This window comes from Cavia porcellus, unplaced genomic scaffold (genome assembly GCF_034190915.1).
Source record: "Cavia porcellus strain 051 isolate PalLab524CR breed Dunkin Hartley unplaced genomic scaffold, mCavPor4.1 scaffold_13, whole genome shotgun sequence".
NCBI lineage: Eukaryota > Metazoa > Chordata > Mammalia > Rodentia > Caviidae > Cavia > Cavia porcellus.
The window spans coordinates 6722438-6748443 of record NW_026947496.1 but is presented as its reverse complement, the minus strand read 5'-3'; the positions used below and the strand labels follow the sequence as shown (position 1 = coordinate 6748443).

Below are 26006 nucleotides of genomic sequence, written 5' to 3'. Positions count from 1 at the left end.
CACACTGCTGGGATTGAGCAGCTAGGTAGGACGTTTGAAATCTGAAAGAGTTAAGTCCTCCAAAGTGGTGCTGTATTGCAAAACTGTTTTGGCTACTCTAGGTTCCTTATATTTTGAAACAAATTTTAGGGTCAGCTTGTCACTTTCTACGTAGAAGCACAGCCGTGATCTGAGTAAAGCTGACTTTGAACTGTCAGCCCTGTCTGTGTCTGCGAGGAGGTAGGCGCCCTGGGCAGAGCCTGGATGTGAGGCCGCAGCGCCCGGCCACTTCCTGCCCGCGGGCCTGCACCGGAGCCCCCTCCTCTTGCCCCCCAGGCTCCCGGGATGCAGCTGGCTGCTTGGTGCTTTTCAGAGTAGCACGTGCAGCTCCCAGCCTGCACATGGTCGGCTCTCGTGGCAGCAGGTTTCTCTGAGCTGTCTTGGGAAACCTGCTCATGGTGTGGTCCTTGCGGTGTGTCGCACCCTCCTCAGGAGCCTCCAAGTATGCCTGCCTGTCCTCACTCCTTTTCTCTTTTTTCAGGCGAGACTTGAAATCTGTGCCTTGCGAGATACGGTGGCCGTTTACCTGACGCCAGAAAGCAAGTAAGACACCAGTGTTCTTGTTCTTTCTAAGAGTGAGAGTGTCCTTCTAATGTGTTATGCTTTGTGAAGGTGCTTGAAAGCTAACTGCTTCTATATGTTGTCGTGGTAAAGATTATATTTGGTCTATGTTTTTAGCTAAAAATATGTACCTATGAGAAGCCAAGGCCTATGAAGGCCACTTCTTTGTAGCACATTATAAAGGAAATAGTTTAATAGAACTTTTGTTTTCATTCACAAGTATGCCTCAAGAATAATATGACCTAGCATTGCATATTTCTTTAGAAACAAGAGAAAAAGTGAGTCTTAATCTATTCATAGCAGACTTGAAGGACAGTTGTAAATAGCAGTGTAAGAGGAAGCCTTGTGGTTTCTCTGCAGAATTTGTAGTGGAAATTTGATGATAATTTTTAGCTGTTTTGAATGAAAGTCAGGATTTCCTACCATTGAAAATCAGTAGGTGAAGTGAAACAGAACTATTTGCCTATACAAAATTGTTTACCACATTGATAGTATTACCTAGGAAGTACGGGGTGAGGTTGGTAATGTACCTGACAAGCCAAGTAGTATGCAAATCAAGTGTTTAAGGACACGAAACATACTAACTCATTCATTTCCAGCATCTGGTGACATGGCACGTGCCGTCAGTCTTGCTGTCACCGTTACAGCTAAAGACCCAAGTTTTTCTTAATAAATGAAGTTGCCCCTCTCTCCCTTTTTAATCCCACACTTTTCTGCACAAAGTGCTATGGGGAGGAGAGACAGGCAGCCCGCATCTCCCCTTGTGTCTGCAGTGAGTGCCTGTGTCTCCCATGAACTTACCTTCCAGCATCCGAAGGTATTCATCTGTAAAAGGAAAGCAGTCCTGCCTGAACCCCCTTGTTTAAAATGCGGGGAGTGAGAAGAGGTCCTTTGGAGGGGGGTGAGAGATTGGAATGTTTGCTTATGTGCAATGAAATACCTCAGGAGTGACACCCAAGTCTAAGCAAGAAATGTGTTTGTTTCATATACATCATATCTACAAAATCTGAAGATCCTTTTTTTCTTTTTTTCTGTCATCAATTTGATTCATTTTTTCAATGTTTACTTTTGGTTAGTGTGTGTGCAGTACGTGATGATTGGCTGGTCCCTTTCATGACACACCTTAGTTCTTTCTCCTCCTCTCCGTACCTCCTCATATTTTAACTGACACCTTTAATACCTTTGCCTTTGCTGTGGAATTTTCTGCTGTAGCCTCATGGTGGGCTTCAAAAAGCCTCAGAATGGGGCAGGTCAGGTTTCAGATTTTGGACGGAGGCTGCACAGGTTTTGAGGGCCCTGAGCAAGGTGTTGAGTCACCTTCCACAGTCAGCGTCTGCGGACAGTGAGTAGTGTGTCTTTGGCTTCTTCGTCATAGTGAAGAACAGTGGGGTTTCTTTGGACTGGGGAGAGGTTTGTAGAAGTTGGATGATGGAGGAGACTGTGGCAGGGAATTCTGCTCTCCTCGAGAGGGAGGGGGCCAGCGGGCTGTGGCAGGTGCTGACATCCAGAGTCCCTGCCCCTGCCTCTGCCCTTCCCCTGCTCCTCCCTTGCGCTGGCCCCTGCCTGGCATCCTCTTTTCATGTTGCTGGGATTCCTGTCCCTGCTTTGATGGTGCTCAAAAATGTAGATGAGGAAGTTGTGATGACGGCACAGAGTCAAAGACCACCCAAAATTTAATGACTACATTTCTTGCCCGATGCCAGTCAGAAAAGAAGCTGAGAAAAGTGCTCAGAAGCTTCCCTCCACATGTGCCCTAATGTGCTTTTCCTTTGGCTCAGGAGTTTTTCTGATACTTCATATTTGCAGGAGTTAAACTTACCAAATAGGTAATTTTCAGATTCATGTCTTTTCTCTTTCTCACGTAGAGATGATACTGAATTTCTAAATTTATGAAAGTATACTAAAAACTAGAGAGAGCTGTAGGTCCCTGTTTCCCTGCACCGAGTTAACCAAGGCCCACGAGTGCAGTTCCTGTGTCCTGAGCTAGTGGCTGTGACCAGGTCAGAACCACGGGGTCCTGCAGGGGGCATTTCCCGCCTCAGATCCCCGTCCTCTCTTCCCCGCTGCTCTGTCTGTAGCTCAGCTTTGTTCTGAGAAGCAGGGCTTAGCAGTCCAGCACAGCCACACGCAGTGCGGCTCCAGCTCCCGTTCCGCAGAGCGGCACCTGCTCACTCCTTTAATTTCCCAGCTGGGACTGGGCTCGTCCTGCTCCGCGCCTCTGACAACTGAAGCCTCACGTTTGCTTTTCCTCTGGCTTTTCGACTTTTTCTTTTTCTTGCACTCCGCTCACTTCACCTGTGTTGGTTTCTCTGTGTTTCAGATGTGCTTCTGTGTCTCATGGTGGCCCCACTTGTTTCCTTAAAGCTGGGGTCTGTTTGGGATGACTTGTCGCTGTTTTGTTCCAGGTCCAGTTTCAAACAGGCTCTAGAAGCCCTTCCACAGCTCGCCAGCGGAGCAGATAAGAAGTAAGCTCTGCACTGCCTGGTGTCTCGGGGAGGGAGGGACGCAGCAGGCTGCGGGGAGGAGGAGGCAAGACTGGCAGCACTGCATTAGCCTGCTCGTCCTCCAGGTGACGGCGTAAGGTGAAGCCTTTCTTCTAGGTCGGGGTAATTCAGAATGAGCTCTTTTTGAGTTATAAGTAATTGGTACAGAAAATATCACAAGAAAGCTTCTTATTCAGTGAACTATGAGAGAAGGTAGCTTAGTAAAACAGGACTCCGTGACTTTTTTCTTTTTGATTTGCTCAGTTATATGCACTCTGTCCTCTATAAAATATGAAAAGCAAAAGATTCGTACATATGCATGATAAAACTACATATTTCATCACCACCACATTAGCAGTCTCAACCGGCACTTGAGCTGTGCTTCTCATAGAGCAGGAATTGTGACCTGAAAGGAAGGCTCATCCTGGGCTCCGGCACCAGCTCAGGGCAGTGCAGGTCACTGTGGGACCAGGGTTGGCAGCAGGGCAATTGTTACAGGGCATTGGTGGGCCTGGGGAAAGGGACACCAGTGTGACTACACTGTCCCTGCGTGTGCCTGCCACACTGACAACCCAAACTTCCATTTCCCTGCTCCCAGCTTCTGTTGAGCTTTCAGCCATATCAGAATTGATTCCAAACCATGTTCAATTCTTGAAATATGCTAAAACAGAAAGCAGTCACCATCTTCTACAACATGGCTCAAAAGCTGGGGTGTCAGAGTCAGCTCTGCCCTAGGACTTGAGACCCACTGAGGGTCAGGCCTGACCACTGCCCAGTGGCAGGGGCCTCTGGCCTGGCACTCAGAGCCCACTTCCTGCTTCCTGTGCCTGGGAAGAGCTCTCAGTCCTGTCTGGCTCCGAAACTGCCAACCTGCCACTCTCATTCCCCAGCCAGTGCCTGCTCACTACCAGCGGAAAATCAGGAGCAGAAAGCAGGTGAGTCTGCAAGGGCTGGGCCAGGGAGATGTTACCTGCTCCGAGCCCTGTGAGGAACAGGCCCAAGTAGTGCTTGGTTTTAGGGAAGAATCTCATCCACCCAGGGCAGGTGGAAAGGGCAGGAGTCTTCACATGCAAACATCAGCACATGCATTAATTACATCTCCTTCCACCTGCGCCTTCCTTTAATGTGAGTCCACAGGCAGGACTTTTGCCTGTGGACAGAGGCAGAGCTGGGCACTGGGCCCAAGTGGTAGCTGTGATGGCTGGGTTTGACACCACGTCTCCTCCACAGGCTCCTGGAAGAGCTGCTGAACAAGTTCAAGAGCAGCATGCACTTGCAGCTCGCCTGCTTCCAGGCCGCCTCTCCGGCGCTGGTGAAGACATGAGGCACAGGGGTGGTAGGGCCGGTGCTCGCCCTCCCTGGGGGGAAGGTCCTGGCATGGGAAGCCCTGGCTGCGCAGGCCCCTTCCCCCACCTGTGACTTAGTAGCAGCACAGAAATTGGTGGTTGGGGTTTTTAGTTCAGCCAGAAGGACCCTCTGGGAAGTGCCCAAGCAAGGAGGAGCTGTGTGGCTCTGCAGCTCCCCTTTGAAAACCTACTTTTCCACCTTCGCTATTACTGGGCGAGTGTTAGGAGGGCTTCCCCGGGTGTCTCGCGGAGGCACCTGTCGTATAGGGAAGCATTTCTCCAGCCTCGCTCGCCACAGGTTCACTGTTTCCAGCACACACGAAGAGGTGGATAAAGGATTTGGATAGTTACATTTAGGCATCTTTGGAGCTGGCCCTAAATTGTACAGCTGCATTTAAAGTCTTCCTTTTGTGCAAAGGGCATAAATTTCCTAATTGTAGTGGGTTTTAGAAAACTGAGCTGCACAAAATGCTCATACAGCTGGAGTAGATTATATATGTGGTTTAGAAGTCCACACATCAACGACACTGTACTCTGCTGTCTGACCTTGATCTTTCCCGTGCGGGTCCTGTGGACCTGTGTCATCTGTCCCAAGGGGTGGTGGGACAGTGCAGCCTGCAGCATCATAACTGCACTGCTGGGCCTGCAGTGCCCGCCCTCTGGGTGGCTGCTTTCTCTATGCTGCCTCCTCTGGAAGCTCCTGCTGCAGAGCTGGGCAAGTCCATCGCCTGTGTTCGCTGAGGACTCAAGATGCCCGCCACACAGCAATGATTCCCTGAAAATCTGCTTTCTCCCCTGCTGAATGAAGCCTCTTTGTGGATGCTGGTAATTTCAGGCCACAATGTTAACCGTACACCAAAGTCACTGTTCTGGATCATTGAACACGTTCAATGCTGTACATGTTCATTGTAACTGGAAGTGGAGGTTCCCGTTCACAGACGCAAAGGGCGTGGCATGTTTTTTCTCATACGTGTGTTGACCACGACATCCCACATGACTGCAGACTAAGTGAGGAAATTACAGTTGTGTTGTCTTAACTCATACAGTGCATTCGGCCAATAAAGAATACCTCTTCTGGAAGATAAAGTTCACTTGATTTTTTTCCCCAGTAATGTCTTTATTCAACATTTTCTTTAACTGTGTAATGATTTATGTGTCTCTTTTTAACACTTAAATACTTGCATTCCCTGTTTATCCTATGTTTGTTACACCATCATGGGAAAGCATTGACCGGTGCTGTGCTAATGCTGTGTGTTGGGCTCACCATGCACTGGGGACCCACTGAATCACTCTGCTCAGTCCTTGTCCTGGCCATCTCCTGTGCCCGACCAGTGGGTGAGGAGACCCAGACCCAGACAGGTGTGTGGCTTCTCCAAGACTTGGGGCTGGCGAGTGGCAGCTGCCACTTCCAGCTCCCTACCCTGCATGCACTTGTTTTTCCTGTCCCTTCCCTGGGGACCACAGTCATGGGACAGCGTGCAAGTGCAGGCAACTGTGAACTTCAGCAACGGGCATAAAAAACCCCGTACCCAAATGAAGGAGCTCGGCACAGCCGTTCCAACAAGTCATGGGACTTCTTGGAAGAAAGGGGGATTTCAAGGGCTGCTTGAGTGACAGAAGATGAGCTCAGCAGCGAGAAGGAGATGGGGGAGCCAGCCCCAAGTTGGAGGAGAGGGGAGTAGAGCCCAGGGTGGTGGCAATTTCACCATGCAACACCAGCGGAGGCCGGGGGTGCTGAGAGCCCCACACAGGCAGCATGCGACACAGGATGGCCAGGTCTGCGGGTTGCCTGGCTCTGGAGGGATTGGTAGGGCTGGCCCCCCGTAAACCACCAGAGAATCTGGTTTCAAGAAGACTTTCTGTATCCGTGCACCATGGAAGCAGCCGATTCTAGAAATGATGTGGGCAAAACCTCTGCACTTGGGCTCAGCTCACTGACTCATTCTCTCTGCCAGCCTTGCATGCAGTTCCTTTTTAAAAATTGTTTATTTTTTTGTGAGTGAATGTTTGCAGTTGGTGGGAGTGGGTGCCAGTACATGGTGTAGATCAGTTCTCTGAAGTCCTGTCCCCTCCCTGCCGCCTCCCGCTCCTCTTCTCCATCCCCTTTTCCTGTCTTCATTCTTGCTGAGATCATTAATCTCAGTCCATGCTCCTAACTTGTGCTGTTCACATTGGTTGAGATCCTTGGAGTCCTGTCCACAGTGTATCTTTGGCCCACATCACCCCATCCCCCGTTTGCCCTCAGTCCCCTACCTCTTTGTAAGCAATCCATCCCCTTATTCCCTCTATCCCCCCTTTATTCTTTATTGTGCTCCAAAGGGATCAAAAAAGATTCCATTTGAAGTCTGGTTTTGGTGCAGAGTAAGGGTATGTGTTTCTCTTGAATGTGTGCTGTCAGATATTCTGTCAGCAGTTGCATAAGAATATTGTAATATGTTTTCTGAAAAGTTGCATACTTCAACTAGTTTCAAGAATAGGTTTCCAAAATAATTCTACTAGAACAACTATGCCTCGAATTTATCTTATTTGCTGAAAATAATATGCATAACCGTAGACCAAAAATAGCATCCATTTTTGCTGTTAAACATTGATCTTGTCAGGGTTTCTGTAAAGATTTTTATACAGACTTGCAAACCAACTGCAAAATCCAAAGAAGCTGTGGGACAGGCGACACTGTACTTGAGCCGCACACAGCTGCTGCAAATGATTGTGTGAGGTGACCAAGCATTTTGTGTGCCGCTCTCACTTCACCTGGAGTTTTTGAATTTTATTGTTTGGATCACTGGAAAGCCTTGTGTATCTGGCAAGATTATAAACATGTCACAGTGAACGTCTTGTGAAGGGGACCGAGTGGATTTCAGCTGTCAGTTTGCATTCCAGGGAAAGGCAGCAGAAAGTCTTTGCAGGTAAAACATAAACCTGGCCAACGTGAGCGCTGGAGCCATTCCCCGGCCTTCGTCAGCAGCTTCCTAACCGTGATGACTGTCCTACCTGCCTGGCTGGCACTGCTGTCCAGACTGATGTGATTGATAGTATCTCTTTATATTTAAAAAATAGTCATGTCCCACCTGCCTAGAAACTTTTGAGCAAAACCACTTCCTCTGCCCAGCTGCCAAGGAAGTCCTTCCTGCAAGGTCTCCTAGTGAGAGCCACAGGGGAAGAGTGGGGTTGTGGCACCCAGAGAAGGACAAGTATTACAAGAAAAAGACCCTCACCAAGGCCAAAGGGTGCAGAGATCAAATGAGGGTACTGAGAAAAAGTCCTGGCATTTAGGAAACGGTGCTGGCTGTGTGGAGTCCTGTGATCCCAGCGCTCGGGAAGCAGAGGGCAGGGGTCGAGCACGTTCAGGTGAAAACTACATCATGAGACCCTGTCAACCAAACAAAAGGAAGACACGAGAGGGCTCCTTTACCTCACAGTGGGCCCGTGAAAGAGCACCTCTGAGCTCTCGGTGTCCTGGCCTGGGACAGAAGCCAGCTCCTCTGGGGCCTCTTTGCTCCTCTGCTTTAATCTGTCCCCTCTTACCTCCTGCTGCCCACCCTTTTCTGTGTGAATCATAGGGTGCTCACCCCTGACTTCTACCAAGTCTCCCTCTGATGACAAGGATGAGGATGAGGACGTCCCGTGACCGCAGGGCTGTGTCTGCTGCTGTGTCCCCGAGCCCTGCTCTCCTGACTACATGAAGGACTTTGCTGCCACCAGGCCACTGTGGTGTGGGACCTGGGCTGTTTGGTGTCACTGCTGCTCTGATGTTAGCAGATGTGTCAGACCATTTCTGTTTTCATAGTAAATCCACAGTCAGTCCACTCCCGTCCCGTCCCATCCTCCCCTGCCTGCTGCTGAAGCTATCCGCTGCCATTCCTGCAGCTGGTCTGCGTGCTGAGGAAGACACCTCCACATCACTTCTTAGCACCTTTCTGTCACTGCCTCTCAGTTCTTTGGTTTGGGACAGGAAGGTCTCCCTGCAGTAGAACATCAGAATCTGGCTCCTCCGCCCCATTGCCTGAAATGCGCACGCATGTGCACACACACACACCCCTCCACCTGTGGGGGCTCGTTTGGATAGACTGTACTATTCAGTGTCCAGATTATTAGGCTTGTGTGTACTGTCAGTGTGAAGCCATACGCAGGCCAGCGCGAACTTCTGCCTTGCTCCTTGGACTCCTGTGGCTTCACTGTTGCCTTTCTGAACACCAGGCTCGAGGGGTGTCACGTGTCAGCCCGGAGTGCCCTGCTTCTGTCTTCGCCCTCCCTCAGCACAGCCCAGCCTCTCAGGGCTTCCTGTCAGAGGATCCCTTGAGGCCTGGACTGCAGGGAATCCTCTCCAGCTAGGCTGGACAAAGCGGGCTGCCCTCAGGGTTCGGTGGCCCCCATACTGCCACCTCTGTCCGCATCCTCTCCCCTTCCCTCTATGCCAGAAGCCTTTGCCTTTTCCTCGGTCTGCAGCCGTTCCCAGAGTTCTAGGCGGTGCCCTTCTGTTCCTAGCACTGCGTCCAAGACCTAGATTCTGGGAAATGTTGGTGAGTTATTTCTTTCAGTGCCCTGTGCCCCTGTTTTGGAGGTTTTTGTTTTTGTTTTGTTTTTCTTAGTATTTGGACCGTTGCACTTCCTAATCTTAAACTTTTTAGTCTTTTCCTTCGTCCATCTCCGTCTTTATTTTTGAGAAATTCTCACACTTAGACCTTTTCTGGTGAGTTTTAATCACTGCTCGGTAGGCTTGCCTTCTCTGGATGCTTGTGTATTCCTCCCTTCTGTGGGAAGAGCACTGCTCCTTTAGCAGCGCGCTGTTTGTGTGTAGTCCCGCTTTGCCGCGTCCTCCTGTCACAGGGTTACAGGGTAAACATCACAGCATACTTCACATTTCTGCTGCACTTGGGAGTGTGTCACAGTTCACAAAAGCACCCCGAGGTTGCCTGGGGTCCTATTCCTGTTAGGTGCCGGGCCTTCAGCAGTCGCACGCTGCTCGCTCTGGACTGCTGCTCCAAGACTGCTCCTACTTCCCAGAGAATCCCCTTCCAGCCTCGCAGTGAGAAGATGTGGGTGCCCTCAACTCAAGGGATGCCGGTGGCGGGAGGACACTGGGAGACCCGAACCCCAGTGGCATCTGGGGGAGCAGAGCTCTTGCTGCTGTAGGGAGAAGCCTGGGGGAGTGGCCCAGCTGTGGGAGAAAGAGGAGAGCTGTGGCTGCCAGCTGTGCTCCCCCAGCTGCAGGCTCCGCTTTGGTTCAGCCCCAGTTACCTGGACTTCCAGAAGTTCCCGGCCAGCTCCCCACGCTTTTTAGGCTCTGTAGTGCAGGCTGTGTTTTTGGGTCTCACTTTCAGGCTACATCTGCTGGATCGGTTTCTACTCATCCGTGTGTTTCTCAGCTTTTGGCTTCATCTGGCTATTATGTCCTCTCCTGTTCCCTTTGCCTTTGTGAATGTATACATACATGCATGTACACCTGTATATACACAGTATAGTCGAGTATATTGTGTTATATATAGAAAACGTTACATACAGCATGTGTGTGTACCCAGACATACAGAGAATGTATTGCATATGTATGCACACCACCACACCCTGTCCTGCCATTTTCATATACTTTTGATAGAGCTAAGGTTACAGTGCGGTTTTAATTTGCCATTTGTAACTAAAGCTCAAGGTTAAACTTTTGTTCATATGTTCTTTTGTTTTTTGATGTGACTGTAATGCCAGGACATTCACTCACACACATAGTCTTGGCAGACTTGTTCTAAGATAGGATAATTTACTGCATGCAAGGCTTACACACTGGAGAGGGCAGGGGCTATCTACTGTACATTCTGATCCCGCCCACTGGCCCTGTCAGGCTTAGCAGAGAATCATTTTAATGCCACAATCAGAAACCAGGTGTGGAATCTCCCAGCGAAATGCCCTTGCTAGACTCTTGGTGAACTTTGGGCTTCGGTGTTAGATCCATTTAACAATTCACAGGAAAAACGAGGTAGAAAAACATCAATGAACAGTCAACAAAATCAGTACTACAGGAAACTAAAGCACATAACCACATTTCTTCAAGAAGGTAATTGCAGGGAAAAACTAAAAAGAATGAAAGAGGCAGAGATGAGAGAACAATAAAATGTACTTTAGTGATCTGTCAGTCACTGGCATTGTATGGATGCTGTTGGGATCATCAAACCAAGACATTTTATAATAATTAAGACTACCATTCTAACAGTATCAGTGATAGTAAGGAGTAACTTGTGTTTTCAATGATGTGATGGTGCAGTATGTGATCATGATTTTTCCACCGTTATCTTAAGATGCTCTCTCAGGTAACTGTAACCTGTCATTTAAGGTGTTACTTTAAAGTTATAGTAACCAAGACAGTAGAGCAGCCTCCCACATTCCCCAAAATACCAAATCAATGGAGCAAAATTAAGAGCCCATATACAGAAAGAGACCCACATAAATGCATCACAGGATCTTGCGCAGGAGCCAGGGCAGCACAGGGAAGGAAAAGCAACCTTTGGGCAAATGGACCTGGAACGACATCCCTGTCCTTGGAAGAAAATGCTCCTGTGCAGCGCTTCCTGGTGTGTTCCCTCTGGGTTCCAAAACAGCACAGCTTCATGATTGGGAGCAAACAAGCCCCAGTTCTCTTCCACCCCCAAAAACCATGCCAGGGAAACAGTCATGAAAATTCTAAGGGTGTTGAGTTGCTATCCCACAAAAGACAGCTAAAGGCAAAATGTACTTAGGGATAAAGTAATAATTTGCCAGGAAGATAAAATTATTCTAAACTGAGGTACACTTAATATAACCTCGAGTTACATAATTTTGAGGGGATCAAACTCATGACCTCAAAAGCAAGAGCTTATGCTGCTGAGCTAGATCCTCAGCCCCAAGTTACAGAATTTTAATAGTGCTGGATTTCACAACCATAATCACTCAGATTTTTTAAAACATGTTTTTGTTAGGATTGATGGATTAAGCTACCAGGATATCAAAATGAAAGGCAAGTTGTGAAGTGCAGTTAGCAAGCTTAGTGTGGGAGGAACTTGAAGAACTCTTACCATCTTTAGAGAATTGACCACTTCTAACCACAGAGCAAGTCCCAAGCAGTAGCAAAGAGTCAGTGTCGAGGTCACTGGCCACAATGAAAGATGGTAGGACTCAGTAATCAATTTTAAAACCCTGCTTATGTTTGCAAATTTTAGAAAAGAGTACTGAATAACACAAGTCCCAAAAAGAAACCACAAAAATTAGACAAATTGAGAGTTGAACAATAATGAAAGATTTCACAGTGAAGTGTGAGATGCAGCTAAACATTCAAGAGAAATAGGTAGCTTTCATGGCTTCTGTTAGGAAGCCAGGCATCAAACTCAAAAACATTTAATTTTTTAAAGTGAGTCTTCGAAGAGTAGAAGGAACCCTGAATTACAAGGAAATAATAAAGATGCAATATAGGTGATCAAATCAAGTGTTTTGAGGAAACTGAAGACAAAACCTGGCAAGACGGAGCAGAGGGAAAAGGAAAGGAGCCCAGCTATCACGGGCAGGCAAACAGGAAAGCACCAGGACACACAGCTGCCACGCTTGCTGTGGTGAGCGGTGCTGGCCCTGGGGGCTGGGACCTGGACAGATGCTCAGTGTGGCCAGGGGGAGCCCTCCTCTCCAGCCGCATGCAGGCCCTGGACCTCCTTGGAACAGAAACAGTCCCCACACCTAGCTCAACACACACGCCCACCCAGAGGTCTTTGGGAGGGTGCAAAGACTACCTAGAGGGTTTCTGTAAAGGTTTATCGCCCTATGTGCCACAGGACCGAGTCACAGCATGAAATCCCGGTATGTGTAAGCCGCTGCATCCACTGTTACATTTTGAATGACAAATGAGTTGGAATATGAAGGCTGCTAATCCAGAAGTTTTCAAAATTGCTGCTGTGTGCAGGAACAGGTCGCACACACACACACCCGGCTTCTGGCACATTGATGGTGTTCCAGCTGAGAGGGGCTGAGACCCACTTCTCTGGTTTTAATCTTTCAAAGTGAAGAGGAGTAATCCAAAAGTTGAAGATACTAGATTGACCCGCTGGGCTCCCACTTGGGTTGCAGTTGACTTGGGGGAGCCCAGGTCCCCATCTTCTGTGACCCAGGTGGTCCCAAAGTGCCCACAGCCGGAGGCCTTAGTATCTGCCACTGTCACCTGGTGACACCCTGTGCCACATGCACCATCCAGCATCCATTGTCACCATAGCCTTTCAGACCTTGCTGCTATCCACATGGTACTCGAGAGAAACCAGTGCATTGTGCATGGCTCAGAGAACTTTTCCCAGGCCACATAGCAATGCCAACTGAGCTCAGTGTAGCAGTTGTGCCACAGGATCTGTGACTTACACTTGCATGCACACATGGTTAGAGTCAGGCGTATGACAGCAGAATGGCTCACTGAGGCCCCCTGACAGCTGCTGAGTTGGACCATGGCACATGCTCAGGGCTAGTGGTCCCAGGCTGAAGCAAGGAGCCACCAGTCAACAGGGGCTGACCCATGGCGCAGTGACAGGAGATGGGTACCCAGTGCTCCATGCTGCTGCGTATTGGGCTCCTGGAGAGGGTGAGAGGTCGGAGACACAGCAGACCCATGCTGAGGAAGTCTGCGCGCATCCATTACCTCTGAAAGGGAAGAAGATGGTGTGGCTGTCGGCAGCTGCAGGTGGACAAGGGCCGTGAGATGATTTCCCTTGACTCCCTGATGATTCTGTTAGGATTTGCACATGAAAACCCTGGGCGCAGTTTTGGAGACACTGGCTGGCACAGGGCCATGAGCTCAGAAACACAGCTCACAGGTGCCAGCTGAGCCATGGAGCAGGGTGAGACAGATCAGATGACCATGGGAGGGTGCAGGCAACTCGGCAAACCAGGGTGAGTGCACAAAGGATGCTTTACGTTACAATTCCTGCTTCTGAGAATGGGTTCAAACTAACACACCAGGAGGAAATATTACAAACCCACACCTGCCTCCATGTCACTGTCTTGAAGTAGTAAAGTGGTATCAGTGGGAGAAGTACTGTTGCATTTAAGGGGACAGCAGCAGTGGGACATCTGTTCTTTAGAGGGAACTCACCTGTCAGCTGTGCAGATCCCTATTGTCACACACTGCGTTGACCAGGAGCCCTCCTGCCCGGTGCCTGCACAGCTGTGCCTGGCACACCTTGCTGCCCAGGTGAGCGTGTGGTCGTTTACCAGGAACACTGTGCCCATGAATGAATTCTGTGTGCTGAAAGCAGGATTATTACACCTGGGTTTTACTCCAAGGAGAAAATGGAGGCTGGAGGAAATAGAGCACGTCACCTGGAATCTCAGACTCGTTTGTGAGGATGAGAGAAGGCTCCACCTGCTGAGTGGCCCTCGTGCAAGCCCTCCACCAGCGGCCTTCCCTTTCTATGAAGTGCACCCCAGGAGATAGAGCTTCTCCCACTTGCTCCTGCAAGCAGCTTCCTGAGCCCTGGGCCTAGGCTGGACCCTCGAGAGCTGTACACGGAGGAGTGGGGGTGCTACAGCGGACTTGTTTAAACCCAGAGCCTCTGGTCCCCCAAGCATCTGTGTGGCTCCACTGGCACAACATTCCTCTCCCTGTCCCCACCTCCAGAGTGGTTTCTGAAAGAAGAGGAGAAATGTGCTAATACAAGATCTTGCTTTGTCTTCTTTTTTTCCACTCCTTAAGGCAATGTCGTGTGCTCAGATTTCCTGTTCAGAAACCATCCAAGGTGGCTCACGGGTGGAAGTAGGAAGCAGCATCTCCCACATGTGAAAACCTAGCCTGGAAGCCCAGGCAGCAGCTTGCAGTTCTCCATGCATGTGCAAATCTCAGTTCCACACTTGCTGTCTGCAGTGGGCACTGCAGTTCAGTCCTCCGCATGCAGGGTCCCTGTTGGGTTGTCTGCCCATCTGTCTGCCTGTTGGCTGTGTGAGGCGCCCTGCGTGCAGATGCATCTCCCGGTCCCTGAGGGAAGCATGAGGGCCAAGAGAGGTGCTGAGTGGACTTAGAGAAGGAGTCCACGGCTACTTTGTACAGGTCCCTGGTTTCTCCTATGACCCTGCAACCCTTGCGACTCTGAAGAGGAGGATGAGGTGCCTGCGTGCTCTCGAAGAGCCGGGCCAGAGACGCTGCCGACTGCACTTCATTTCAAGAAACCTCAGCATTGTTTCATATGTAAGAAAATCCCAGAAATGCTTTCATTCATTCAAAAAAGAGAAAAAAGGAATCGTTTCTTAATGGAACTCAAGTGACTGAATTTTTTAAGCCATGCAGATACGCAGAGACCACGCACGCAGCGGGCCTTGTCCACAATCAGAGCAGGGGCCTTGAGTGGTGAGCAGTGAAATCCTCGCCTCCTGACCCAGTTTCTGCTTCCTCTGGCCAGGGGTGCTTCGGGGGACCTGAACCCTACCTGGTCTTTGCACCATACTGACTTGGCACTCCACCAGACGTGGCAGCAGAGGGTCACCCTGTGCCTGGTGGGTTTTAGCTCCCCGCCTGTCCCATCCTGGGGTGGGAGCTGCAGCACCCAGCAGGACCAAGGTGAAGATGGCTCAGCCCTGCCCATGCTCGGCTGTGTGCTGTCACGCTGGGGCCAGTGCAGCCAAGCTCGGTCACTGCGCGCTGCTTGCCACTCTCGCTGCGCTGAGTCACACTTGCATTCTGGACAGGCTTTAGTCATTTGTTGAGAAGTTTGTAAACTGTTAGTGCCCCGCAGCCGTTATCTTTCTCTCTATCAGGCCATTGGGCTCTTCCCACAGGAACCCACAACAGGGCTGGGCTCTGCACTTTCACCTGCACTGGGGATGGGTAAGCAACCAGGCAAGGTGGGGCCCAGGTGACCCCTGGGCACCTCTCACTGCCTCTGCCCCACACCCTGGAGACCCTCTGCTCCCTCCCTGCCCGCTGCACTGAGCCTGGACAGGTGGCTGCAGCAGGTGGCCAGGTGCCAGTGGCTAAGACTGCAGTGTCCCTGGCCTCCTGCTCCCCACAATGCTGTGGCGTGCGACCCTTCCACACTGCTGTCACCACAGTGTTTCTGTCACACTCATGCAAGATGCTAACAAGGAAACCAGGAGAAGGTGTAGAACCACTTTCTGACTGCTCTCTCCCGACCTTCTGTAAATCTAAAATTGCTGCAAAGTAAATAGTTGGGAAGGGCTCCTGGCCATCTTTAAAGCCTGTGAGAAGGTCAAGGATCCCTGCCCCGAAGCTCCCCCTGAAAGCCACTGAGCCTTGCTTACCACGAGGGTCACTACCTCAGTGACACCCAGGCAGGCTCACCCTGTGTCGGGGTCTCACTGCCTCTGGTCCCATGGGAAAGGGCTGCATTTTTGCTATCCTTTGCTTTCCTTCAGTGGTTGCCCCTTGGCATCCCCTCCACCTTCTGTGAAGCCACACACCAGGGCAAGCAAAGGGCAAGCCCGGGTCCTCGCCTAGGCCCCCATTTCTAGTGGCTTCCTGGCTGCGGGGCGGGTGGGTGCTCGTTCTGATTCCTTCCCACAGCCCTTACCACAGGCTTCCCGGTGACTCAGAGAGCTGTTTGCTGTCCCTTGCTGAGCTCTTGGGAGGCCAATGAACAGGTCCAGGCCAAGCGAGCCTCGCCTCTTGTCCTCGCACTTGCACCTGGTATCATTCTCCTCCCGATGCAGGAAGTCACACTTATGCAGGTCACTGCTGCTTACTCCCCCCCACACACTCGCAGCAGGTGCCCTGGATTCAGCCATTCCTGGCCTCACCCTTCCTAAAAGTCAGGTCTCCAGTGTGAGCAGGGCACACCTGGCACCATGAACCCCACATGGAGTCACCCTCAGGTGAGGCCCTGCTCCCCAGCGACTCCTTCCCTTGGCGGCTGCCATCCAGGGTTCTTCAGGGCAATGCTTTCCACACAGTCCACAGATACCGGTGGAGGTGCAGGGCACCATGGGCAGGGAGGGCTGGAGGACACGCTCTAGGGATGCACAGACTCCGTGCACAGGCGTCTCTGTAAGCACACACCACTTGTCACACAGCCTGGGCCTCCTCAGGGACCCCAGTGTCATCGGGACACCTCTTTCCCACAGTGCCTTTCCAGGGCTCCTGAGGCAGGCAGACAGGGTCGGGCCACAGTGCCCTGGAGTGTTAGGAGCTTGCACCACGCCCACTGCACACCTGACAGCTGAGTCCTCTAGTGTGCAGCATGTGCAGCAGCCCCTCTGGGCTGGCTTCACCCTGTCTTTAGGAGGATACTGCCCAGATGGCTCTCCACAGGGAACTGCTGTTCCTGTCTGCCCCAGCTCCCACACACAGCATCATCCCTCAGCCCCCGGGGTGGGTCAGCACTCACTTGTGCTCCTCAGTCACCTGCTCCGCCCCAAGGTGGGTGTTCTCCATTTGTTCCCAGGCTTCGCCATCCTGCTGGCGCCTCGGCAGCCCAACCTGTTGTGGCTGATACAGTCAGCATCAAGCGCTTCCGCTGACATGAGACAAAGCGTTGCAGCTGGGGAGGGGTGAGCAGAGCCGCAGGTGTAGCTGGGTTCCCCAGCATGGCTCTCGGTGAGGAGTGGGACAGGCAGAGCAGCAGGACAGATGCCGCACAGCTGAATGCATGGTCGCCTCATACTGCTGACATGGGTGCCATCTCCACAGGCACACAAACGGCTGCCACTGCACTGAGCACCACCCCGACCGACTCCCTAAGCACCGCCAAGTGTACAAGGTGCAGACCCAGAAACTATGTTCTCTGCAGAAGTAAAGTGGAAATCACAAACAGATACCCCTGGAGAATCTCCAGATGTCTGGAAATTAAACATACTTATAAATATCCCATGGGTCAGAAAAGAATCACAAGATAACTTAGTAAACATTCCAAAGCGAATGAAATACAATATATCAAAAACTACGGCCCAGCTAGAGCCACGCAGGACAGCGTGCCTCTAAGACACAGCAGAAGTCTCAGAAGCACACTCCTCAATTTCCACCAGAGGAAAATGGCAGAGGGACAAAACCGTACAGAAAGGAGCAGGGTGAGTGAAATAAAGAACTGGAAAAGAATTCATAAAACCCAGATCTAGTCCATTTCTTCAAAAAAATCAAAGTTGAACAAGTCCATAGAGTGGCACAGAGAAGCACACAACTGACTGGTGTCGAAGGCCGAGGAGCGGATGTTGGGCTAGGCATGGTGGCGCCTGGAATCCCCGTTCTCTGGGAGGGTAATGCCCAGCCCAAGCAACTTGACATAGAGAGTACTGGGACTTAGCTCCGTGCACCATCGAGGGGCAGATAGGATGCGGATCCTGCAGACTTCCAGAGATTGCAGGGCGCCAGCTGGGTACCAGCTCCCTGATGACCCCAACCCATCAGGAAGGGCCAGGCAGCTTTCTAACAGCTGTAACTTCCAGTCGGATGTGTTCACCAGTGAACTTGACTAATGCAACCTACAGTCACTGCCTTGGAGCAGCCCGGAGGCCCATGGGTGTGGTTCAGGCGAGGCGGATGTGCGGCCTCCGGCTGGGCTGGGAGCCCCGTGGGACTTCCGTGGCTAGGTCTCCACTTCTGCTGCCTCGAGTGCTCCCTGCGTTGTGCAGCCTCAACACTGGCCCGAAGGCACTGGTGCCTGTGGACCATGCCCTGTACTGACCTCCCTCTTCATAAACCGGTTCCCCAGACGTTGCTGTGGTGACAAGATCTTGGCCCCCAGGAACTCCTAGGGACATGGGAGAACCTGTCCTGGCCCACAGGGTTTGGGTCGCACTCCTGTCTCCTGGGTGCCAATGAGGACTGAGGAGAACGCAGGGAGCCGTAGGGGCCAGGGTCACACGACCTGTCGGTGGCCCTCATACTGTTGGCCGTGCTCACACGGTGTGGGAAGGGTCCCCGGGGTCCGCAGAGGAAGGATGGGGCGGGAGAAGGGGGACATGTGGCACCAGGAGGTCGGGAGGGACTCGCCCTCCCTGCCGTGCACTGATGACACCACTGCCCTTCTACTGCACAGCCGTGCCTGTTCTCAGAGCCCTTCCTGGCCAGGGCCAGCTGTCGGGGTGGGAGGCTCAGGGGGCCCACCAAGCCAGGGGACTGTGACTTCTGCTTGGGAGCTGTGAGGACTCTTGGGAGTTTGCCTGGCGAAGGCCTGTGGTGACTCAGGTTGGGAGGGGACACCCAGCAGTATGGGGCGGCCTGTGCCACAGACACAGCGTAATGCCTGCTGAGACAACCATCACCGGAGTTCAACTGCTTTGGTTTTTAAATCTTACGATGGGAAAATCATGGCCATAGACCATGTTCAATGGCATGCGCGCCTGTACCATGTACCAGGCCCTGTGTAGACGGCTCTATGTATGTGAATTCACTTAATCTTCATCAGAACAATGCTTTTGTTGTTATTTATTTGAGATGAGGTCTCTTTAATGTTGCTGGGGCTGGTCTTAAACTCCTGGGCTCAAGCCATTCTCTTGCCTCAGCCTCCCAAGTAGTTGGCACTAGAAATGCACCTGAAGGGTCTGAAGGTAACTGAGGCACAGATTATCTCAGTTAACTTGTCAGGAACCCTCTGGAAGAGCCCCTGAAGCTGCCGTGCAGAGCCTGCACCACCATTGACCCCTCCATCTACACCTCCTGCGCCTGGTGCTGGGCGCTTCCTTTCTCCCCACTCCAGTGCCTAGAGGAGCCAGGTCGGTTGCAGGCCTTAGTTGTCCCAGGACCTTGCCCTTCTGACAACCACATTCGAGCGCAGGTGGGGACCTTGTACCCCTGCCCAAGCTGACCGAAGCCAGTGCCAGCCCTTGCCAGGCTCCCCGAGTGCCCACTGGTGTGTACCCTGACAGCTGCTTGCCCCTATCCTGGGCATGTCCCCAGCCTTCCCTTTCCTACCTGTGCTCACATCTCACCATGCAGTGTGGTTGACTCCTTGAAATCAGATCCAGAACCTCCCTGCTGCATAGCCCCTGCCTGGACCCTGTGGTGACTGCGGCTGCTGGCTCCTGGTACTGGAGAATGGGCTCTAGTCATGCCACATGGTGGAACTCACCAGGGGCAACCGTGACTGTCTGTGTATCCATCACACAGTCACATGTGACAACTCACGTCCCATGCATCCTGTCTGTTGCAGAGTGGGGCTCTGCCAGGTGGCTGCCCCGGCCCCGCCCTGTGCTCGGGAGACACTTGCAGCCACTCAGTTTACTGCGCTGTAAAAGCAGGACGCAAGCTTGATGACGTCAAGCTTCTCTTTTAAAGAGTGGAGAAATGCTGGCCATTGTGGGCTCTGGCTGCCTGACCATCCCCGGACTGGACGGTGAGGAGAATTGCAACATTTTCACCCAGCCGTGGAGGCTGAGGTCCCAGGTCACAGCAGCAGGGACAGCAGCACCTGTGCAGGCTTGCAGATGGCAGCTCCTCCTCTGCACCATTGTGCATCCGTGTGTCAGTGTCCTGGTGTCTTCGTCCTCTCTTCGGAGCAAGCACACTGAACATACCCGTTCTAGGGCTCACACCCAGCCGAGGGTTCCCACCTGCCTCCAGACACCGTCACTCTCCCAGGCCCTCTCCCAGGGTGAGGGGTCAATGTACAGACTGGGGGCACACAAGTCAGCCCCCAAGAGATGGCACCGTCACCACCGAGCAGAGTCACATAGCCTCGAAGCCTGGAGCCCTGGCCTCCAGGGACTATAGAAACCTGAATGAGGGAGAGCCTGGGCCCTAAGGCTGCTGCATGGCCCTGCTGCCTGTGTTGACCCCAGTGCCGCTCCTGGTGACGATGCCGGACCAGTCCACCCCAGCCTGCTGTCCATTTGTGCGTCCTGTCCATCCATCTGTCTCTGCTCCCTGCCTTGGCACAGATAAGACAAATGGCAGTACATCCCACAGAAGGACCAGAAAAGTCGTGACCTTGGGAAAGTCAGTCAAGACCGAACTGGACACATCTCACTGCAGGGAGAGAGGCTGTCGCCAGGAGCTCAAATGCAGGAACAGCAAGCGAGACCCAGCATTGAAAAAGCAGCTGCTCACTGCTTGCGGGAGGTAAACTGGTATGTGTGACAGCAGCAGTGCCTCAGAAACAGCAGAGACTGCACAGGACCCAGCTGTTGTCATTCTAGGGATTGTCCCCAAAGTTAAAGACATTCTGGAATAGTGTGCACCCATGTTCATGGACACTCACTCATGGTGGACAGACTGTCCATCTACTCATGAGTGGATGAGGAAATTGGCGCTCACTCACGGCGAATCCCACCCTCCACTTAAAAAGGATAAGCTAGCATTGTTTGTAGGGTCACCATGAAACTATAAAGTGATGTCCAGTACAAAAGCTTACATAGCTACAGCTTCTAGATGAGAAACCCAAAGCACAAGTAACTGTAAAGAACAAAAGAGGTGAAAACACAGGCAGATCTGCAAACAGGACAGGATCTAGCGAAGGGCTGCGGGAGGAAGGTCCGGGCCCTGGCGAGGCCCCCCATTGTGCCTCCTGGATGGGACAAGCCGGTCCGGACAGAAGAGCCGCGGTTGCCTGTGGCCTCAGTGTCCAGGCCACTCCCCTGTGCGGCACCCCAGGCTCACCAGAGCAGTATCAGCCCGGCGTCACGCCCTGTCCTGTGTCACCAGTGCATACCCAGGGACCAGTGTTCAGGCTGGTCCCAGATTCCAGAGCTCAGGGATCTTACTGCCTCCCCCTGCGAGCAGCTGGGACTGCAGTCCGTCCTGTGAGCACCTGCCCGAGGCCCTACCACCTGGCCCTGGCCCTGGGCGCAGTCTGGGAAGGTGCAGGGCGCCGGGCACCCTGTAAGATGTGGGGGCTGCGGGGCTGCGATCTGAGGCTGCCCCACCCTTCCTTGCCTGGCACCCCAAGTTTTCCCCAGGGCCTCTGCCTGCCTTGGTCCCTGCCTCGTTCCCCCGCGGGGCTTCTTGGTTTCTTGTAAAAGACAAAGTTAGAGTAAACCTGGAGCCTCGTCCCACCACTTGACAAACAGCACAGGGAAATGCCGGTGACACGCAAGCTGCTCCTCCAGCCGCCTTGTTTTCGAGCTCTGCGATGGAAACACACCACTTCCTTCCACTGAGTCAGGCGCCTCCTCTCGCCCGAGCCTGGCCAGCGAGTGGGAGCATCACTCTTTCCACTCAGTCGCTCCTGCGGGAAGCCGGCCAGCCGAGGGCTGTGGTTGGGTTTTTGTTGTTGTTGTTTGGTTTTGGGGTTTTTTAAAGATTGCGTAAGTCCCCAAGTGGGTTAGGAAAGGAGGGCGTGTGCCCAGCCCAACCTGAGGTGCTTGCTGTGCGGGAGGCCCAGCCGAGGACAGGACAGGCGGGGACCACGGGGAGCCACTCCTCAACCACTGCCCCCTCCCTGCCAAATCCTGACTGCCCTGACAGCCGGGATGCACGTGGGAGTTGCTTTCGTGTGCTGGTCTCTGTCACACCCTGCAGAAGTGACGTCTGCCTCAGTTTCTCCTTTAGCACTCCCCTCCTGCAGCTGCTTCTTCCTTTGCTTTCCCCGAGACTCCACCCTGCAGGCGCTGAGACTGCACAGGCTAAAAGCCCACCGGCTCAGGGAGAAGGAAGGAGAATCCGAACCCAGGGTGGAGCGTGGGAGTGGGGCTCCTAGAAGTCTAGTAACAAGCAATCCCTTGGAGCTGGGGCCCTGGTAGAGGAGTATCCCAGGCTCCTCCGCCCGGGGCAGCGACTGTGGCCGTACCAGGTGGCAAGGTGGCAGCTCCGGGCCTGCATCCTGTCCCACTGCTCCTCCAGCCCACACCTCTGTTCCCTCTGTGGGGAGCACACCGAGGACTGTCCAGCTCTCCTGAGCACCCCAGGTTGGCCGTGTGTCCCTGGAACACTCGGTCACCAGTGTGTGTCCTACCCACCCAGCCACCCAGCCCCACACTGTCCCCACATCTCCTGCTTTGCTGAAGGGCTGTGCTGTGGTATTTATTGTGGAGACACTTTCCTTTCCTGAGCCCGCGGCCCCTGGGAGACTGATTTCCTGTGGGTCCCTGAAAGGCCCACCTGGCCCTGAGTTCCGTCCTTCTGTCACCTGTGCTGTCCAGGGACCCCAGGTTGCAACGTGGAGGCTAGAAAGCACAGAAACTGAAGCGAGCAGCACCAGCCCCAGGGTGCCTCTGTTCACAGGCAGTGTGGAGGCCGAGTTCTGTAGCTCTGCTTCAAGAGCTGAGAAACAGAGGGAAGAAGGCCAGAAAGACCTCATCATTGTCACCTGAAAAGGAACAGCAAGGGGCCCAGGGCCCTCTGAAGACGGGGTTCCTGCCCAGCGGCACCGTTCCCTGCCTGCCATGTTGCCCTCACCCCCAGAGCTGCCTGGCTTCCTCCTCACGGTGCTGTGGTTGTGCTTTGATCTCAGACTCATTCAGCAAACTCTTGGTGAGTGTCCTGTCCAGCTGATTCTCTGAGTCCTCTGAGGTGTCCTCTCTGGGGAACACTGGCCGCTCAAAGTCATCTCTGGTGAGCATTTGCCACATGGCAGGATCACCCTGCACATTTGCCACACACTATGTGGCCCTGAGCAGCCGTGGACTAGGTTGTCCCTGTTGAACCCCTTGGGGGTCCAGGGACCCTAGTAGCCTTAGTCACACTCGAGCACTGGCAGGGGCAAGCGGAGCAGTGCAGAGGCCCAGCCATGCGCAGCCCTGCTCCCACCGGGTGCCACCCGGCAGGTGGGGACAGCGTGCCCTGCTCGTGGGCTGCACTGTGGAGAATGGGCTGGCAGTGGAGGAAACACGGTGCACTGTGGCCATGCAATGAGGGCCCCAGAGGGAGGGCAGCACTGTCCATCCCTGCAGAGGGGGGGTCGGCAGCCCGGCCATCTGCAGCAGTCACCGCGACACTAAGGGGCAGCCTGGTGACCTGTCCCCTTCCCTGAGCCCAGCTGTGTCCTGGAGGGGCCTAGGGGCCTGGACCCTGCTGGGCACACACGCTCCTGCTCTCCTACCCTCAGAGTCCGGCTCTACTTTGATCAGACGTCTGGGCTTTGTCACATTGCCTGGACAGGGGTTGGTCCATCCACGGGGAACAGTGTGGGGGCCCCCGGCAGATGTAGACGGGGTCTCACTATGTGCCCAGGTAACCTCACACTGCTAGGCAAAAGACCCTCCTGTCTCAGCTTCCTGAGTAGCTGGGCCTGCAGGCCCAGACCACCGCGCCCGGCCTGCCTCCTTTTAGTTAGCCACCTGCTTCTCCCTTCCATCGTCCTCTCCTCAGCCGTCTTGTTGGGTCCTTTTCCTGTGCCAAGGAGGTCACAGAGACAAGGACAACTCCTGGTGTCTTCTCAGGCCTCTGCCCTGTCCTCATGGCCTCCTTCCTGCACAGCCGCCCGCAGGGCTGGAACAAGTACGGTCACGCCACCCACCCCTAATAATTCTCAGCTTTGGTTACTCCTGCTGTCTCCCTAGCTCCCCTTACATTCACTGATGAATTATGACACCGTGGTCTATAAATGAGTCCAGTGGCTTCTTGCTAAGTGTGCTTGATCTCACCAAACCTGGCGTGAGCATGTGCAGAGTGTCACTTCTCCACTGTGTGTCAGCCATCAGCCGACAACAGCTCTGCAAGCCACAGCCCGGCTTTTTGTTACTGCCATTCTCAGCAGTGTAAGCAGAGATAATCAGGCTTATGAAGCTGGAGAGCTCCTGGCGCGCTGCACATGCCACGCTGACATGGAGCCTCCTCTCCACGCACCTCCTGGAGCTGTTGCCAAGCAGCTGCCGTGTGCTGTTACACCTCACCCCGCTGCTGTTTCTTCAGTGTGTGCCCTAAAATCAGAGAGGAAGGCGTTTTCCAGTCCTGGGACCTAACCTCCAGACTACAGTGCCAGTCACCAAATCCCACTATATGCTTTACAGAAAAAAAAAAATTCGAGTTTTTGTTTTAAGGCCTGGGGTGCAGTGTGGACTTTCAGGCACCTTTGGTTGTGTCTCTGCCGTCTCCTTGCACCGAGGACAGCTCTGCACCCATCTGTCCCCAGGCTGGTCCCCGCCACGGGATGCACAGTGCAAGCTAGAACTCCAAGAAGCTGCATCCTCCCCACAGGTGCTGCTCTTGGCAGCTTCCTGGAGAAAGGCTGGCTTCCAGGCTCAAGATGCTTTGCTGGCCTGGGCGGAGTGTGGGGGCCCACAGCAGTGACTTGGGTGACACGGCCTGCGCTGCAGCAGCACTGCTCCTCGGGGTGACCCTGCTCAGCCAGCACCATGGGACTGTGTCCCCTCCCCCTGCTCATTTCCCGCTTCTCTGCCTTCCTGTGGGCCAGGTTCTTGGGTTAGACTCTAAGAAGGCGAGAAGCCGCTCAGGAAAGGAAGTGTCCCTGCACCTAAAGGGCTGGGGCTGCGGAGCCCTGCAAACCACGGAACCCAGAGGGCGCAGTGGGGGTCTTGAGCAGCAGCTGCTGCGCCCGGGGTGCTGGAGAGCTGGGGACAGCAGCAGGACTCCTGGAAAGAGGAAGCCAGACACACAGGACTGTGTGGCCTCACGTCACTGGGAGCCAGGAGACAGGCAGGGGGGCACCGCTCCAGCTGCCTGGGTGACCCTTCCGTGCCGAGCCTTGCTGGGTGCGACAGTGACTGCAGGCACAGGTTCCCTGGATGAGAATCGGAGGAGCCGGGTTCTTGCTGTGGAGTCTTTCTTCTTTAATTAAAATGTTTTCTTTATTAGCACAGTCTGCAGTGCAGAACGGTCACAGTCCCCGTGGGGTCCCTGCATGGACAGTGCCACTTCCTTTTTTTCTCACCACCCTGTCTCCTGTTCCCTTCTTTTCTGCACAGCTCTGTCTTTTTCTCTATTGTTACCTACCTTTTATTTGGCTCTTTATTCATATTTTGAGTTTCTCATGAAGAACGACCACACAGTGACGAAGCTGTGTGTCCGTTGACCTCTCGCAGCCTTACGGTCTCCCGGTGCACCCGATTTCCTGCAGATGCCTCCAGTTAACCTTTGTGGCAGAGGGGCTCTGTTGTAATCCACTCGGGCCACCGCCATCACCTTCACTGTTACAGTTCTCAGTAAAGGGAGGATGGGTATGGTCCCAAAATAAAATTAAAATATTCTCGAGAGTCACACCACGCCCTCAGGGGCAGGGAGGAGTGTGTGTGACGGAACTGCTGGCTGTGGCCAGAAAAGTGAGCCTTCAGTATTTGCACAAAATTGTTCCCTCCTGCTCTGGAGCCCCACATTCCCGTTTGGAAAATGAATTCCCTGGGAAAAGCTGTCAACACTTAGGCAGGACGTCCGTCACAGGGCCGTCATGATGAGAGGCTTGGCCCGACCTGGAACCTGGAGGAGCTGGCTGTCCTCGGGGGTATCCTGGGGCTGTGCCCATGCCAAGCTAAGACGGACCCTCTAACTCCCAAACGGCAGGCCGAGCGAGCCTTTGCTCTTCAGGAAGTTGGCTACCGTGGGCACTGTGCTGTTATTACCCAGAGCTGATCCAGGTCTGCCGTCTTGAATGGAGATGACAGGGACATCCCCAGAAGGCAGCTGTGTAACAAAATGTTGGGCTTAATCACTCACACTCCTCAGGAGTGTCCGGTGGTGACAAGGAAGAGGCATATGGCATCCCGGGCAGACACTACAGTTGCCCTTCCTGTGTGTGAAACAGTGCAGCCA

General features: G+C 53.2%; 1 protein-coding gene across 4 annotated transcripts in view; it reads left to right on the top strand.

Moving 5' to 3' along the window:
• Exoc2 (exocyst complex component 2) overlaps positions 1-5515 on the top strand; it is a 143159-nt gene extending 137644 nt beyond the window's left edge. For 2 of the 4 annotated variants that reach the window (XM_063259784.1, XM_063259785.1), the window contains exons 26-29: positions 521-582; positions 3006-3065; positions 3974-4018; positions 4314-5515. In XM_063259784.1, the coding sequence (XP_063115854.1) occupies positions 521-582; positions 3006-3065; positions 3974-4018; positions 4314-4407 (261 nt within the window). In that variant the 3' untranslated portion in view covers positions 4408-5515. The remainder of the gene's footprint in view (positions 1-520; positions 583-3005; positions 3066-3973; positions 4019-4313) is intronic. The other 2 variants (XR_001199723.3, XM_003463219.5) reach the window with 2 other exon arrangements.
• The last annotated feature ends 20491 nt before the right edge of the window (positions 5516-26006 follow it).